The following is a 15,512-nucleotide window of genomic DNA, read 5'->3' as shown; positions in this document are numbered from 1 at the left end:
TGTAAATAAATGTTCTCTTAATAAAACCGCAAAGGCGACAGTCGGAAAACAACTGATTTAATAGAGAGTGTTGCCCTCACAAAAAACCTATCAAGAGCTTTTTATAAAAGCTGCTTCTATGTATATCTTTATCACGTGGTCGCTCTCAATTGGTCCTTACTAACTCTAATCGATATTGCTTATCAATCTGTAAATACAATTTATTTAACATGCTAATTCAACTATCTTTATTTTGTGTACAAAGTGCAGGCGAATTATCAGCAAAATACATTACACATTACATTACAGAAATTGCACCCAAATGAGCCCATATGGGATTCTATGAAAGACGTGGCCTTCACAAAAAAGATTTTTAAAAATAAATGTGGATTTGCTGTACTCTGAAAGATAGTTATATATATATATTTCCTGGCAAATAAATTAAGAAACAAAGCGGTAACTTCATTTAATAAAGTCGTACTATTAGCATCACATTTAAATGTTGTCTAGTTTCGAATATTACCTTAATTATTATATTATTATTATAATAAAGTATTATTATATTACATAGTAACAATTATTATAATTAATTCCATTTGCGATATAATATATTTTAAGCCTTTGAATTGCCTTCATGCTTCCTTCAAAGGGTATTAATGAGTTCCGTACACAAAAATGCTATAAAAGGTTCTGGTACAAGGAGGATAGCTCAGAGTTCAATAAGATAGCTTACCCATTAGACATGTTCGAGGGTATTCAGTTAATCTACATGAACATCAAGATACTTTGCTTCTGGGCTCTTCTTTACGACCAAAATATACGGCGATACGTGTGCATCGGACTGGCCTCTTTCCATGTCTTCACCCAAATGGTCTACATGGTGAGCACTAACGAAGGGCTGACCGGCATAATTCGGAACTCCTATATGGTCGTCCTTCGGATCAACACGGTTATGCGCGCCTACCTTTTGCTGGCAGATTACGACAAATACGTGGCCCTAATCCAGAAATTTACCGCCGCCTACTATGATCTGTTGAATCTGAACGATCCATATATATCGAAAATGTTGTTTAATCTGAACCGAGTGGGACACTTGATGGCCAGGGGCAATTTGTTCTTTGGCATGGTTACATCCATGGGTTTCGGCCTGTATCCCTTATCGTCCAGCGAGAGAGGTGAGGGAGACCTTAGTTGTATACATTTTGAATTTGTTAAGTCGACGTTTGCATTTTCATACCCTTGCAGAGGGTATAATGATTTCAGTCAGAAGTTTGCAACGCTGAAGGAGACGTTTCCGACCCCATTAAGTATATATATTCTTGATCAGCGTCATAGACGACGTCCGTCCGTCCATTTCTACGCAAACTATTCTCTCAGTTTAAAAGCTATTAGGCTGAAACTTTTCCAAAAGTATTCTTTCTATTGCAGATAGTAAATAAGTCGAAACCAGCCGGATCGGAAAACTATAGCTATAAAAAATTATATTTTTGTGTTTTTTTCACATAGAACTTCCTACGCTTGGAAATAACATTTTAATTGGTTTTGAATTTCGAATTAAATTTTAAAATCGGACGACAAATATCTTATAGCTGCCATAGAAACAATCGGAAAATTAGTCGGAAAATATGGAAAAATTATATCTTCGGTGTTTTTTAACATATAACCTTCTAAGCTTAGAAATAACATTTTAATTAGTTCTGAATTTTGAATTAATTTTTATCAAAATCGGACGACTGTATCATTAAACTGTCATGAAACGACCGGAAAATTGGTGGGAAAATAGCATGAAACAAATTAAAGCTTTGCGGCATTTTGACAGATTATCTTATAATATTGGGAATATAATTTTTTTATTTTTACGAATTTCGATTTTAATATAATAAAAATTGGACTACTGTAACATATAGATGTCAAAAAATGGTCTGTCAAGTCAGCAACAATCCTTAAAAATTTCACATGGTGTCACTAAAGTTGATTATTTCTTATAATTGCAAGGGTATACAAACTTCGGCTTGCCGAAGCTAACTTACTTTCTTGTTCTAAATAAAAACGTTGTTGAAGTAAATAGTTTGTTTATAAAAAAACCTCTGTTTATAAAATGAAAATACTTAGTACGTCTTTTTTTATGATATTTGTCAAATATAACACCGGAAACAACATAGAGATGGTAATAAAAAAAAATGTCCCGAGCGAAAATCTTAAAAACTACCTTAAAAAAACCGGCTTTACATTTTTGAGTAAAATTTAAACTATTTAACAGCTTCATTATTGAACAACAATATTCAAAAAATCGCATCAAAATATTTTATAAGACTTCGTTAAAATCCGGCGTTGAATGAAGTCCGGAAAAGCCACTTCTATTTTTGTGCCGAACGAATACGACAGCTTTTCAAAGATATCTTGAAAAGAAGAGTGAAGCCAATTATCAAAATTAAAATGTTTTTTTTTTTCTCATATTTTTAAATTTTTCCGCGACAATATTCATATACATCAAAATAAATTCCACTCGAATTCAGAGCAAGCAATATCTCTTGCCACCCGAATAGTTGTTTAGCTACAATCGCTATTTAGCTATTTTTCGAACGGCTACGCATTTGCAGTCGATAGCTTTCCCAGTGCAATCGAATTGAAGTTATCGACTGCTATCGAATCCGTGCTACCACATACATATTTTTTCAGCCAACTAATTCTGCAAGAGCAGAATTTTTTCCTAGCAGTAGGACTTTTAGAATTTACACGTTCTCCAAGCCAGATTAACCCGGAGCCGGAATGCCGCGCGACTACGACAGGGACTACAACGAAGACGCCGCCGACTACAAGAGAAAGCGACGCGACGAGGAGCCAGCGGCGACCGGTGCTCCGGAGACCCCTGAGGCGGATGGCGGCGGGCACACACACACCACCAGCCACGCTGCCCTCCGGGACACGCCCCAGCTGAACGAGAAGACCAACGCGTACCTGCAGGAGTGCCTGCTGGAGAAGAAGACTCTGGAGAAGAAGCACATAATTACCAAGCGGCTGCTCGACGACGGTAAGTTTGCCCTGCGTCACGTAAGACCTACTTAAACGGGTCTTATTGTTTTTTCACGGCCCTGCAGAGGTGGAGAAGATCTTGGTCAGCGGTCGCATACCCAAGCCGGAGATCTATGCCAACGTGTACAGCGAAAAGCCGATTCGCGTGGCCCAGAAGGTGCTGTTTCCCATCAAGGAGTACCCCAAGTTCAACTTCGTTGGCAAAATCCTGGGCCCCAAGGGCAACACACTGCGCCAGTTGCAGGAGGAGACCATGTGCAAGATGGTTGTGATGGGGCGAAACTCTATGCGTGACCATGGCAAGGAGGAAGAGCTTCGCAGCTCTGGCAATCCCAAGTACGCTCATCTCAGCCGAGATTTGCATGTGGAGATATCCACGGTGGCCCCTCCGGCGGAGGCCTACCACAGGATCAGCTATGCACTTGGTGAAATTCGCAAGTTCATGATACCAGATGCCAACGACGACATTCGGCTGGAGCAACTGCGCGAGATGGACGGCAAGGAGCGCATGTACAAGAAGTCTCACCACTATTCCAAGTCATACGGCGATCACGGCGCCTACAGTTCTCGGTAAGATCGTCCGTTTAAGCTGCCTTATAAATGGTTATTGACGATTTCGTCTCGTCACAGCACTCCACCTCCTGCTTCCTCCAAACCCAAAGTATATTCGATTCTGGAGAAGGCACGATATGTGATGGACGATCCCAACTATGGCATCGTCAAGACGCACAGGTTGGATAAGTTTAATAAAGTTATAAATCCGTTGAGGGGAAAATCCAAAAGCTTTTAGGGCATATGTTTGTAGTCAGGATCACCAGATATATTCAACTAGATTCCCATTTCGACTATTTGACATAAAAACATCACTCATTTGAACCATCCATCCTAATCGTTTTATGACTTTTAATCAGTTATTAAAATTACCTACTGTCATTTCTTTAAGTAGTCTAAACGAGATCAAATGGGTTTGCTCAAAAATTATGTGATTGGTCAAGTCTGTATGCTAAGTTATAGCTTAATTTTAGTACCATAAGTAGTGCCATGGGCCTCCTCCCATATTTTGTTTGAAGTGCTAGAAGAGGTCAATTTTTAAAATGCCTCATATTTTCAGTAGATCCCGGGACCACGAGCTGTACGACCACCACGGAGAATACGATCGCTACGCCACGCCGCCGCCCCAGACATCGAAGCACTCGACCCACCACGCCCAGTATGACAGCAGCTCCTACGAGCGCGACTACAGGCGTGAGTATCACCCCCACTCATCCTCCTCTTCCTACGCGGCGGCCTATCCAGGTAAGCCATCTAGCTTTCTAGACCAATTAATCTCTTCCCTCAGCAGGCATGTAAAAATAAACAAAATGAAAAAAGAAAAAGAATACGACAAATAGCAATGCAAACGTTTAAACTCAAATCGCGCAAATCAAGAACAAAACTCGAACGCAAACCAAAAAATATATATCCAACTAAGCGACGAAAATTGAAAACGTAAAAAAACAGAAACCACCACAAACCGCGTACCAAAATTATGATAAACGGCAACCCATCCCACTTTAACAAGATTTTAAATGCACTATGCCTGATCAGAGGCGAAATCAACTAAATCGTACTGCGACAATAAAATCATCTTCATTAATTGGACGACTACTAACATATTCACAAGATGCAAGAACCGAAAAAATAAAACAAAAACGACTAAAAATCCAATTACCTAAACTCACACTTTGAGAACAAAATCACAGAACCTCAAGCTAGAAAACGCAATAAATATTCGTACATGTTTTAAAAAAAATCCAAACTGAAGGGTTTGTGAAACTATTTTTTTTAATCGTGAAAAATGCATTTTACTTCATAGAAAAACTTATCGTAGGGTGTAGTGCATTCAAAACCGGTTAAACAATGTATTTTTCTTTTTTTACAATGTATATATGTTAAGCAAATGAAAAACAAAAACCAAAACAGCACCACAGAGACAGAAACAATTTAAAATCTAAACAACAAATAAAATTCTTTCCAAAATAGCAAAACCAAGCAACGGTCGTTCATCATCGTCATATCGACCAACAACCTCGGGCTCGGGATCACATTCATCTGCACACTACGAAACTGGATCCCGATCTCGAGAAAGCGTGCGCTATCGCTCGGCTCCATATCCGAAAATACGTTAACCCATCGATTTACCAAAATCCCAAGAAACAACCTACCCCAACAACAACTACAACAACCACAACAAAACAAAGTTAAGCATAAAGAATAAAATATATTCCAAACAAATTATCAAAAATGTTTAAAGTCAACAATCCAACTATGCACCTATTAAATATACTATCTAAACGAAAGTCAAATAAAAAACGTAACTTTTTATTGCAATTGTTATCCCAAAATTCGAATTGTGTTGAAACAACAAAAAATACCATCACTGCAACAAGTTTTAACCACGAAATGATTGTAAAAATAAAATGAAAACTGCAAACCAATTAATGCTAGTTAAAGCGAATACAAAAATGAGAGCAAAACACAAACAAAATCCCCAAACAATAAATTAATCAATGCGTAATGTTAGACTAAGCTTTGGAAATTATGATTCATAAGATTATGGAGATAAAAACCACAATTAAATAAGGAACCAGAGATATATGCCCAACGCCAAGTAAGTATCGCCTGCGGAGATACCTACAAACAACCACGAGAAGCAGTTAAAAGCTAACCAAGTCCGGATTCGTTGCGAATTCCCACGAGAAATGAGTATTGTGAAACGTCAAACGTTGTCGTTTATAGTTATGATTTTCTTTTATTTCGTTTGTTTTCCTGCGAACCAACAATTGTTTTATAACTTACATATAATTTTTAACATTAAACCGTACTAGGCCGAATAGAACTGAATGTGTTTGCCGCGAGAAATACCCCAAAATAAAGAAATGAGTAATCAACAAGTCCTGTATCATTTGTGGGGTACTTCCTGTGGGGCTTCAGAAGTTCATGGCACCATCTAGGAACATCAGGCTGTCCACAGCCGATATGGCCATTTCCACGTCCCTCTTCTGGATGGTTTTCTTCTTGGCCTGTGCCGTGTAGGTGTAGGATTCGCGGGACAACGAGGCGATGAACAGTTCCACGGCTTTGGCCACTGTAAAGACAGCCTCATTGTTGGCCATGTGCAGGTCCGGATCCAGTTTCATAATGTTTCGTATTCTGGCCAAGGGAAGTTGTGTCAACCTGGCTTCGTGATCTGCAGCAGGTTTGGTTCCATTCGTCACTGCAAAGGGATCAACTATTAAGGTAAGGTTCGAGTAATTGAAGCCTAAAACATACACGGCTTGTCAGCAACTGCCTTTGTGGCAGATTCCTCTAGATTGCCCGGTGTTTCCTCTATGACTTCTGAGGATTCCTTGTCCTCCTCCGCCTCCTCTGCCTCCGTCTCCATGGCCTGCTGAAGCTCCAGATCCTGTTCTTCCGAGAATTCATGCTCAAAAAGGTCTTCGCTCGCCATTGTTTATCACAAAAATTAAAACAAAATTCTACTATTTTAGAGATGGGCAATCCAGAAGCCGCCAAAAATATCGATATCGTTTTTATCGGCTATTGAAAGGATGGCGGTTGAGGTTTAATATGGCCAGTTTTAGCTAGTTTTTCAATACCTGGCGGTTTTCTTTAAATATTATGCTCTATTTAAATGGTTTATTATGTTATTTTTGTTGTATTTAAATAACAAGTAACATATTCCGTTAAAAGAGCTTTTAAAGGCAATAGTAAAATTCGTAATCAATTGTGAATTGTAGTTAATTTACTTTATTTTAATGTTTAAATGTATTCCATTAAGGTTTGTTTATTGAAATTTGTAGTAATATTTATTGGTCAGGATTTCCTTTGTTACTCCTGAAAGAAAAATGCGATGAAAGCTCGACAGCCCTGAAATTCGATAACGTTGACAGCCCTGCGGCCATTTTGAACTCTGTTATACATACAGTTTTCCAGCTTGTGTTTAGACTGCAAAAAAATCTCGGTGAATAATTTCATGATTAAAATGGAACCACCAAGCGAGTTTGCCGAGAAGCCAGCCACCCATGACCACCAGCCGCGTCTCAACGAGGTGGCCCAAAAGTTTCTGGCCGACTTGGACGAGGAGCGCCAGCGTTTGTCCGCCGAATTTCCACTATGCGCATTGCTCATCGACGAGGGTAAAATCAATTGGTCGGCATAAAAGCGTCGCATAATGGCTATCCTCCCCAAATTGCAGCTGTGGACCGGGTCTACTGCACGGGTCGCATTCCCGGCAAGGAGTTCTACGCCGATGTGTACAAGCAGAAGCCGATGAAGATTACCCAAAAGGTTTTCGTGCCCGTCAAGCAGTACCCCAAGGTGGGTGGCTCCATGGAGGTTTCCCACTCTTTAATATTAATCCCTAATATCTTCCGACAGTTCAACTTTACTGGCAAGATACTGGGACCCAAGGGCAACTCGCTGCGCCGCCTGCAAGAGGAGACTCAGTGCAAGATAGCCATCAAGGGACGCAGTTCGATCCGCGATCGGAACAAGGAGGAGCAGCTGCGCAACTCGGGTGATCCGAGGTACGCCCACTTACAGAAGGACCTCTTCCTGGAGGTCAGCACGGTGGCCACTCCGGCGGAGTGCTATGCCCGTATAGCCTACGCCCTGGCCGAGATCCGTAAGTATCTAATTCCAGACAAGAACGACGAGGTTTCACACGAACAACTGCGCGAACTGATGGAAATGGATCCCGAGTCGGCCAAAAGTATTCACGGACCCAACCTGGAAGCCTACAGGTGAGATAAGAAGTAACCTCTGTATACCCATGCACTAACTTATCCAAGTCATCTAATCATCAAAATCACTCAAATTATGAATGTCTTTCAGTACTTTGTCTTCTGCCTAATAATTTGTACACTTAAACACGTATAACTAAAGCATGCATATAAAACTATTTTAAAATTGATTTTAATGATGCTGTTTTAAAAAAGTATTCATCCAAAGAACACATATTAAAGAAGCTTTATGTGGGAAGAGTAATCGGTATACAGAGGGTTATCATAGGGAATGTAATTGTAAATTTAAATATTTCCAGATCTGTTTTCGACAAGAAATTCGGAGGCAGCAGCAATGGAGCTCCCAAGTACATCAACCTAATCAAGCGCGCTGCGGAAAATCCGCCCGAGTAAGTTACTTGTAAAGTATAATTTTGTATCATTTAATGACCCCACCAGGAGAAGGGACCCAAGCGTCCTCGCGTCTGATTAGTACCTTAAATCCCAGCCGACTTGCCTTGATAGTCATTAATATTGTCAATCCTTATAGAGTCGATGATGCGGAGGAGGTGGCCTACGAGTATGAGCACCGTATGCCCCCCAAGCGTCCACCCACGGGCTATGAGTACAGCAAACGTAAGTGGTGCAAATGCATGCTATTCTATCCCTTTCAGCCGTAGATTCGTAGAACCGGGGTCTATTAGATAAAAGCGCTTTCTACCTTCCGTCCCCGTTTTGTGGACCGTTTGCACCTTTGATGGGGCTCCTTGGGTTATATTGTAGTAGCAGAACCAGTACCAATACCAATAATCAATGAACAATAACTTCTCAATGCAAAACTATATAATACTCTGGAATGATTAAATTTACATAACGAACAACTTTTTTATATAGTAATGATATACACGCATAACATACTAAAAGTAATAATGAACAAATTTTATAGCACGTCCATCAATAATACCGACAAACGCAGCGGCATATAAACGTCCATATCCGACTGACATGAAACGTATGCGCGAACCACCCATCAAGTCCTATAAGCCCAATCCGTATACCATACTCAAAAAATATAAATAATAGTACCGAGCTGCGCCGATCGGAGCTCCGGTCGACTCCGGCACACACCGCTATAAATGATAACTAAGGACGATGTTTATGTTATAAATCCCATACTGGGAGCTCTATGAATATACCTAAAGCCTAAAATTTCCTGATCTAACAAGGAGAAAGCAGCGTTTAAAATGATGCTATGAATGAATAACGAGTAACATTTATAAAAATGCCTACTGGCGCTATTAATTCCCACAAACATAATATTAATCTTAATTTATATTTCGCATAAACCTGTTCGAACTCTTGACGCTGTGGACTATGTCAACGGATCATAAGCCCATTATATAATATTCTGTTTTAATTATTATTTCCTGAGTTCGTGGTTTTCTATGATTCTCAAAATGTGTAATGAAACGAAAAAAATGAATGAATTTAATAAATACTGTCAAAACGAGTCCAACTATAATTGAATCGATTGATTGACCCGATCCTCCTCCCCTTACAATCAATATATGCATTACGTATTTAAACACTTGTGTCACTAGCAGTAGAATCCAGAGTTATGTCTCTGCAAAATAAACTAGTAAATAAAGCGGTGTGAACTTATCAAATTGTTCAATGAAAAGAAAGATCACAATCCATTTGGGTCATCAAGACATTAAAATGCGTTTAAAAATTAGTTGATAAACCATTATGAATTTATAAACAAAAAAAAAAGAACATTGAATAAACAATAAAGTTTGCTGCACGACTAAAATATTTAATACTTTCTTGAGAAACAGTTTAGTTCTAGCACTATCTCACGGGTAAGTAATTCGAACTTTTGGCGATAAGATGTTTTATCTAAGGATAACTAATAAAGGTTTTCAAAAGAAAAAGTCGTTTATTCTTTTTACTTTCAGGGAGTGAATACATTTTACTATCAACTAGGTATACATTAACATATTGCAATTATTTTTTGATGTACATAAATCTTTAACAAAGGTTTTTTGGCTGGATTGAACTAGCATTGATATTGTAGCGGCCTTCCCGTGAAGCTGGCTAGCCAGATTTGCCTCTCCAGCTCGTTTCTGTTCGGTTGTTTGCCCATTTCTTGTGGATGGATTTGTAATCGGTCCACGAGTCTCTGGTAAACCTCGAAGGCAGTTTGGGCCTGCCCACAACGACTCTGGCCGCAATGCTCGGAAAACTGGGATTCCTTGACGTAGGTATCCTGGGTCTGAGGGCTCTCGCTCTGCGGTATCATCTGAAGGATGCGGAGTTGACTACTGATTTTTGGGAGGCAACCATTCAAAGGGAACTCACCTTGGCTACTTCGACTGGCGCTGATTTATTCCGCTGACTAGATGTGTGTCCTGGCCGCTAAGCAGTTGACGACTGAGGCGGAAGGTAAAGTTCTGGCCCGAGGCTTGTGCCACCACCATTGGCACCACCCTTAGGGGCCACCATATGGCTGCCAGGCCCTGCGCACATTGCGGAATTCCTCCTCCCACTCCTCCACCGCGTTGCAGCTGCAGCGAGCTCCTACAAGGACCTCAGCGCTTTGTTGTCCTTGTCGCGCGTGTTTTTCCCCTGCCACTTCCCAAAAAGTACGCCACTGAATCCTGCCGGCCTGCGTATAGGGGTGGATTTCGTTGAATGGATTCAGCTGGGTCTATAGCAGCTCTAGTTTATTTCAGTTTTATATCCGACAAAATTGCATACATTGTTTTATGTATTCGTAATCTGCTTACATGTACATATATATAGTATCCTTCTTTAAGCCACTTGGTATCGCATTTTGTTCCGCTAAGTTAAAATCAATTATGTACTAATCTCTCGGTTCGTTAAGCGCAAGACTAAAGCAATCACACTAGGCTAACTCAATCCTACGGTTGGCATATCTATTTAAAGAGTGGTTTACAAACAACTACTTTAGAGGGGTCTAAAACATCGACGTTGGAAGTAGGAGGAAGCAGAGTTGGAAGTGTAATTCAAATAACCTATGGCTCTGGGAAGTTTGCTTCCCCGAAAATCGGTTTCCTAAGTATGTATTAAAGTAACAAAGCAACACCTATAGTCAATTGCCTAGCCATCGGCGTAATCCGAAGGCCTCATCCCAAAGTCAAGCTCATCTGTTGCGGTGCGCATCTCCAAACGTAATGCCGGTGGTGCAGATTCTAGTGGGCCCTCGAACTTGGCCCGCTTCAAAAGCGGAAGGACACCGCCAGTTGGAGAGGGGCCAGGAGCAGGCCGATCAGCCAGAGGCTAATGTCCCGTCCGTGGGGCGCCGAGTCCTTGGCGGGGGCCGAGGTCACCGCCGAGCCGCCCGCTGCAGATGGAACCGTGGTGCTTGGCTCCGGTCCAAAGCGAATGGTCACCTGGCGTCGCGCCTTGTTGGGCACTTCGCACACGTACCGCTCCTCCGTCGCATTGGAGGCCAGCGGAACGGTCAGGGAGAACTTTTTGTCCATGCTGTAAATCTTGTCGAATATGTTGTCTCCGTTCGAGACAGGTGTCTTTCCCTTGTACCAGAGGAGCACGTGATGTTGGGCTTTAAAAACAGATAAAAATCAATATTTGGTAAGGACTTTCAAGGTAACAGGTCAATATTTTCGAAGGGAAAACACCCTAAAAGGTGCCAATTTTAAGAATAAAATGTACATTTTCCAAGACAAACAAAAACTCGGCACACTAAAACCAAAGTTCCTATGTCTTAGGTTTAGGTAATACACGATTTATAAAGATATAAAAACCAAAGTTGGTTTCTTAAGAATTAGAGATTTTTATCTAAGGTTCTAATAACTTTTTTTTATATATTTTTATTTATGAACTCACCATTGTAGTTCCTTACAGGACAGTCGAGCTTCACACTGGTGGTGTTGATCGGCACATATATGTCCACATCAGTCTGCTCGAAGTAGGGATCGGGTATTTTGGGACTTTCCGTTGACTTAGCCAGGTTTGCCGCGGCTTGCTGCGATTCATCCTCATAGTCGTAGTCCTTGCTGGTCTCCGTGGGAGTGACTCCGCCACCAGCTCCTCCCCCATCGCCGCCTCCAGCAGCTGAAGAAGATTTGGCTGGGAGTGCCTCTGGGTAGGTCAGCACACCTGGAATAAATTGTAATAAGCTAGGTTCCCCAAAAGCACACGCAGTTTTTGCTACACGGATAAAAACGGGTCGTTATCAATGTGAAAAATCTTTTCATTGGAGGTTGAAGTACGTCTCAATTTTATGTTTTATTAAATGGAAATTATTTTGTACTTTTTAGACATCCTTCTTAGTGTTGAGCACTCTTTAAACATACAATTGTTATTTCGTCCCTTTAAAAAATATGCAAAAAGTCGTTGTTTTTTCTCGGTGATCCATTGAAAAGCACTCGAAAAGGGACAAGGTGCCAGCCCAGATTTCCGTGTCTGGGGATAGTTTCCCAGCCTAAGCCCCAAAGACCCGGGAAGGCAACATAAAACCATCAACGGAATACGGAATACGCCGCCGGCCAAGCCCCTTTTATATGTGAATTTGCCAGGGAGCGTGTCAACGCCCATTCTGGAGTGATATGATGGTTACAACTCCAGTTGGAGGTCAGGTCACGGAACGGAATTCTTTTCGGGAGCACTCAGCATATGCAGGCCACACACTCGATGGCATTTCGTGGGATATACACATGTATCTGGATTCGGCCCAAGGATACAGGTACATTCTTCGGTTGCGTCATTTGCGCGCTTAGCGCATTGCCTAATGGCTGCGAAAATTGCCAATTTGCGGTGTATAATTCGCGGGCTTATGTGCTGGCGGGGGTGTGTGGGCAAAGTTATTAGTTTTGTTTACACTCTCGTTAGGAAAAATGAAAAGACGGCGGCTGACATGTCGGGACACCTTTCTTAGCCTTGGCGTAGTTACTGTCTTGTGTTTTCCCGGAAAACTCGATTTGGGTCAGCGGAAAATGGGGATGAATTTATCGCCCTGAATCATAAAGGCAATATGGAGCAAGTTTAATTTATTACGCGTGGCTCGGTGGATGTTTAGGGGCTTTCTCGAAGCCAAAAAGTATGCCACATAAATCTACCAATGTTCACGCAAATATTTAAGTTGTTGAACTCAAGATAAAGGGGCGTATCTGGCAGATAAGTCTGATATCATGGAATTTATTCGTATAAAAAGCTGGATTTTAATGGCTTTCACTTTTGATTGCTCTGCCAAAATAAATATTTATTTTATACTGGTTTTATAGAGCGATGATTGATAAAGACGTTATTCCATACTATATACAAAATATGACCAAGACAAGGTTCCACTTTCAGGGTCAAGTGAAGAAAGTTAGGGCCCGTCCCCCAAGCAAAACTGTCAACTCATATGACAAGCCCACGAAATCTCACGCCTCCATTGTCCTCCCCGTATTATAATTAATATCGATAAGTCGGATAAATAACCCTGGAACGACAATTACCTCGCCATATTCTCTTCCGTTTGACAGCCGTCCCACAGCACAGCTCCCCAGACCCACTCCCAGCCGCTTAATTATTCAAGAGCCACTTTAATCATGTTGATATTTTTAACAATGTGCTCATTCCGACCCGAACCCCTGCCACCCTTTTCATGGCAGTTCCACTAATTTCTCTATTTGGAACCACCGAACAATGCTCGTATACGCACAGAAAAACTATCAGAAGCTCATGGCTCATTGATCAAAGCTACGTCGCATGCTGACTTTCCCACAGGCTGGGTTATCTTGAAACAATGACTTAGTTTCATAGCTCTACTTTGCCAAGTTAGATCTTGCGTTGAAGTAAGTCGAACTCGATACGGTTGAAACAACGGTACGTAGAACAAGTTTTATTGATATTCCACAATTAAAATTTACTACAGTTTTACCTTCCGGTTAGAATACCTTTGGAAGGCATTTGTGGGAACTGGTTCGTGAAAGATCAAAACTGCACACTAATAAGTCTGAAATAAGAAGAAATTCCATTGCTCGAACATTTTCAGTATGAAATCGTTAGAACCATGTCCGAAATAGGTTTTCCTTTTCCTCTGTGTACACTCGTCATCGTGCGTTGGGAAGACGGACCCTGCTTACAAGTGGTTCCCAAATTGTCGTCGATTCCATGAATGACACACGTTCTTTCGGGCAACTTTTGCCTCCCCTCCTTCCTCGCCCACTTCACCCCCTCCCGCCCCCTTAATAACTCCGGCCAGCGTTTAAGGAAAACTTTGCCATAAAAGTGGCGACCCATGGGCACTCTTGCCTGATAGTTTAGGTGGCAGACAAGTGTTTTATGGAGTTTGGAGCCGGCTCCATGTGGGGATGGCGAAAATGCAACCGCCTGTGAATACCTAACCGCGTACTTGATATTGATACGGGCGGTGAGGCAATCCCCGTGCCACATCTAATCAATATTAATATAATGGGAAGCCATGACTAACCTCTTCATCTGTGAGTCGCTTGAATTTCGGGGAATTTCGGGATACTCACTGAGCATTTCTTATTCACCGCTGTGATTCAACTGAGCTCTTTTACTTTCGAATGGATCAATTAATACTACTAATACTGGGAAAAGTTCAAATGGTGGGGCAGTTCCAGGAGCATATGTTTTTGGGGGCTGCTGACTTGGTTAAAGCACTGCCTTACTGGGTCAGCGGAAACGGGGTAAGTGCAGTGTAATCCATCGATTACTTAAGCGCCGCAGCTCGTACACAAGCACAAGTGCCGTGGAAATTTTTTCCCAGGATTATAATCTCTAGATTATGCAAATTAGCGTCCACGAGTGGGCGTAAGAAGCGGCAGACACACAAGAAACTCGTAAGTATTTCCTTGTGTATGATGAAGTAGTCTCTGCTCTTATGGAACCCGCATGCACATGGATTCCCGAAACAAATCCACGGCCCATAGAGATTACGAACTGAATCGAAGTTAATTTGTCTCTGCTAATGGGTCTCTGTATGCGGCGCAAGATGTGAGAGATGAACCGATTTTTACCTGGGAGCTGGACAGATCCGCAGGCGATAAGGAGCAGCAGCCAGAGATGCCTCATTTCCGTCGCTCGTTTGTGGTTGCGGGCTTGCCAAACTGCACTCCTGGAGATCCTTTTCGCTTCTTATTTTCGTATCTCAGCGAACGGGTTCTGGTTCGCCGTTTGCCAACTTTGAGGATAAACTGCGAGCGAGGCACTGACTTTGTTTTTGTCGCTTCGGTTTCGCGGCTTTGTGCTCTGAGGCGTGGGCTGTCGTTATCGTGCCTGTTGTTCGCCGAGGACTGTCGGTGGGAATGAGAGGTGCGATTGCGAGTGCCGACGGAGGGATATCCAGCTACAGTGCTGCGTCTGAGGAACAACATATGTGGGTGCGACAAGAAATTAAGCTATACCGCCATAAATAAGATTAAAGTCAGACTAAAATTCAGCTCTCAAAAATAAGAGTCCTATTATTGACTGTTAAAATACAAATTTTTACCAATTTCAAAAAAGATATACCACCTAAATGTTATAACATCACCTATTAATAATCAAAGGTTTGTTGAAATCAATCAATTTAAGTCGTTAGTTACGAAACTGTAGAAACTTCTTCAGGAGTAAAACTTCAATAAAATGGTAAGCTGTGTATAAAGTTACTATGGTTGGAAAAGTAACTATTGCGTTGCTTAAATAGACAATTCGCTGGGTGCCTGAATCCTAACTAATCGTTTTTTGTGTGTTTATCAA

The 15,512-nt window shown here is 41.4% G+C and overlaps 5 protein-coding genes across 7 annotated transcripts; 2 read left to right on the top strand and 3 right to left on the bottom strand.

The window, feature by feature from the left end:
• The first annotated feature begins 2,616 nt into the window (after positions 1 to 2,616).
• LOC108026856 (KH domain-containing, RNA-binding, signal transduction-associated protein 2) lies at positions 2,617 to 5,945 on the top strand. 3 transcript variants are annotated; one of them, XM_017098036.3, is made up of 5 exons: positions 2,617 to 3,010; positions 3,078 to 3,582; positions 3,643 to 3,744; positions 4,127 to 4,308; positions 5,035 to 5,945. In XM_017098036.3, the coding sequence occupies exons 1-5, from the start codon at positions 2,749 to 2,751 to the stop codon at positions 5,178 to 5,180; spliced, it is 1,197 nt and encodes a 398-aa protein (XP_016953525.1). In that variant the 5' UTR covers positions 2,617 to 2,748; the 3' UTR covers positions 5,181 to 5,945. The 3 variants fall into 3 exon arrangements, with proteins under 3 accessions (XP_016953525.1, XP_016953524.1, XP_016953526.1); XM_017098035.3 differs by having other exon boundaries at positions 4,124 to 4,308; XM_017098037.3 differs by lacking the exon at positions 3,643 to 3,744.
• Positions 5,778 to 6,553, bottom strand: LOC108026857 (DNA polymerase epsilon subunit 4). Its single transcript, XM_017098038.3, has 2 exons — positions 6,325 to 6,553; positions 5,778 to 6,268 (listed from the first exon to the last, which is right to left on the bottom strand). The coding sequence occupies exons 1-2, from the start codon at positions 6,500 to 6,502 to the stop codon at positions 5,982 to 5,984; spliced, it is 465 nt and encodes a 154-aa protein (XP_016953527.1). The 5' UTR covers positions 6,503 to 6,553; the 3' UTR covers positions 5,778 to 5,981.
• Positions 6,554 to 6,967: 414 nt separating this feature from the next.
• LOC108026659 (KH domain-containing, RNA-binding, signal transduction-associated protein 2) lies at positions 6,968 to 9,297 on the top strand. Its single transcript, XM_017097698.3, has 6 exons — positions 6,968 to 7,190; positions 7,250 to 7,371; positions 7,432 to 7,796; positions 8,096 to 8,185; positions 8,326 to 8,411; positions 8,722 to 9,297. Exons 1-6 carry the CDS (start codon positions 7,028 to 7,030, stop codon positions 8,853 to 8,855), a joined length of 960 nt encoding a protein of 319 aa, XP_016953187.1. The 5' UTR covers positions 6,968 to 7,027; the 3' UTR covers positions 8,856 to 9,297.
• Positions 9,298 to 9,700: 403 nt separating this feature from the next.
• LOC108026662 (ventrally expressed gene D protein) lies at positions 9,701 to 10,362 on the bottom strand. Its single transcript, XM_017097701.3, has 2 exons — positions 10,137 to 10,362; positions 9,701 to 10,077 (listed from the first exon to the last, which is right to left on the bottom strand). The coding sequence occupies exon 2, from the start codon at positions 10,075 to 10,077 to the stop codon at positions 9,835 to 9,837; it is 243 nt and encodes an 80-aa protein (XP_016953190.1). The 5' UTR covers positions 10,137 to 10,362; the 3' UTR covers positions 9,701 to 9,834.
• Positions 10,363 to 10,460: 98 nt separating this feature from the next.
• LOC108026660 (uncharacterized) lies at positions 10,461 to 15,079 on the bottom strand. The gene is made up of 3 exons (XM_017097699.3): positions 14,792 to 15,079; positions 11,649 to 11,921; positions 10,461 to 11,364 (listed from the first exon to the last, which is right to left on the bottom strand). The coding sequence occupies exons 1-3, from the start codon at positions 14,844 to 14,846 to the stop codon at positions 11,018 to 11,020; spliced, it is 675 nt and encodes a 224-aa protein (XP_016953188.1). The 5' UTR covers positions 14,847 to 15,079; the 3' UTR covers positions 10,461 to 11,017.
• Between the last annotated feature and the right edge of the window lie 433 nt (positions 15,080 to 15,512).

This window comes from Drosophila biarmipes, chromosome 2R (assembly GCF_025231255.1).
Source record: "Drosophila biarmipes strain raj3 chromosome 2R, RU_DBia_V1.1, whole genome shotgun sequence".
Classification (NCBI taxonomy): domain Eukaryota; kingdom Metazoa; phylum Arthropoda; class Insecta; order Diptera; family Drosophilidae; genus Drosophila; species Drosophila biarmipes.
The sequence above is the reverse complement of the archived record's forward strand: the minus strand, read 5'-3'. Positions and strand labels throughout refer to the sequence as shown.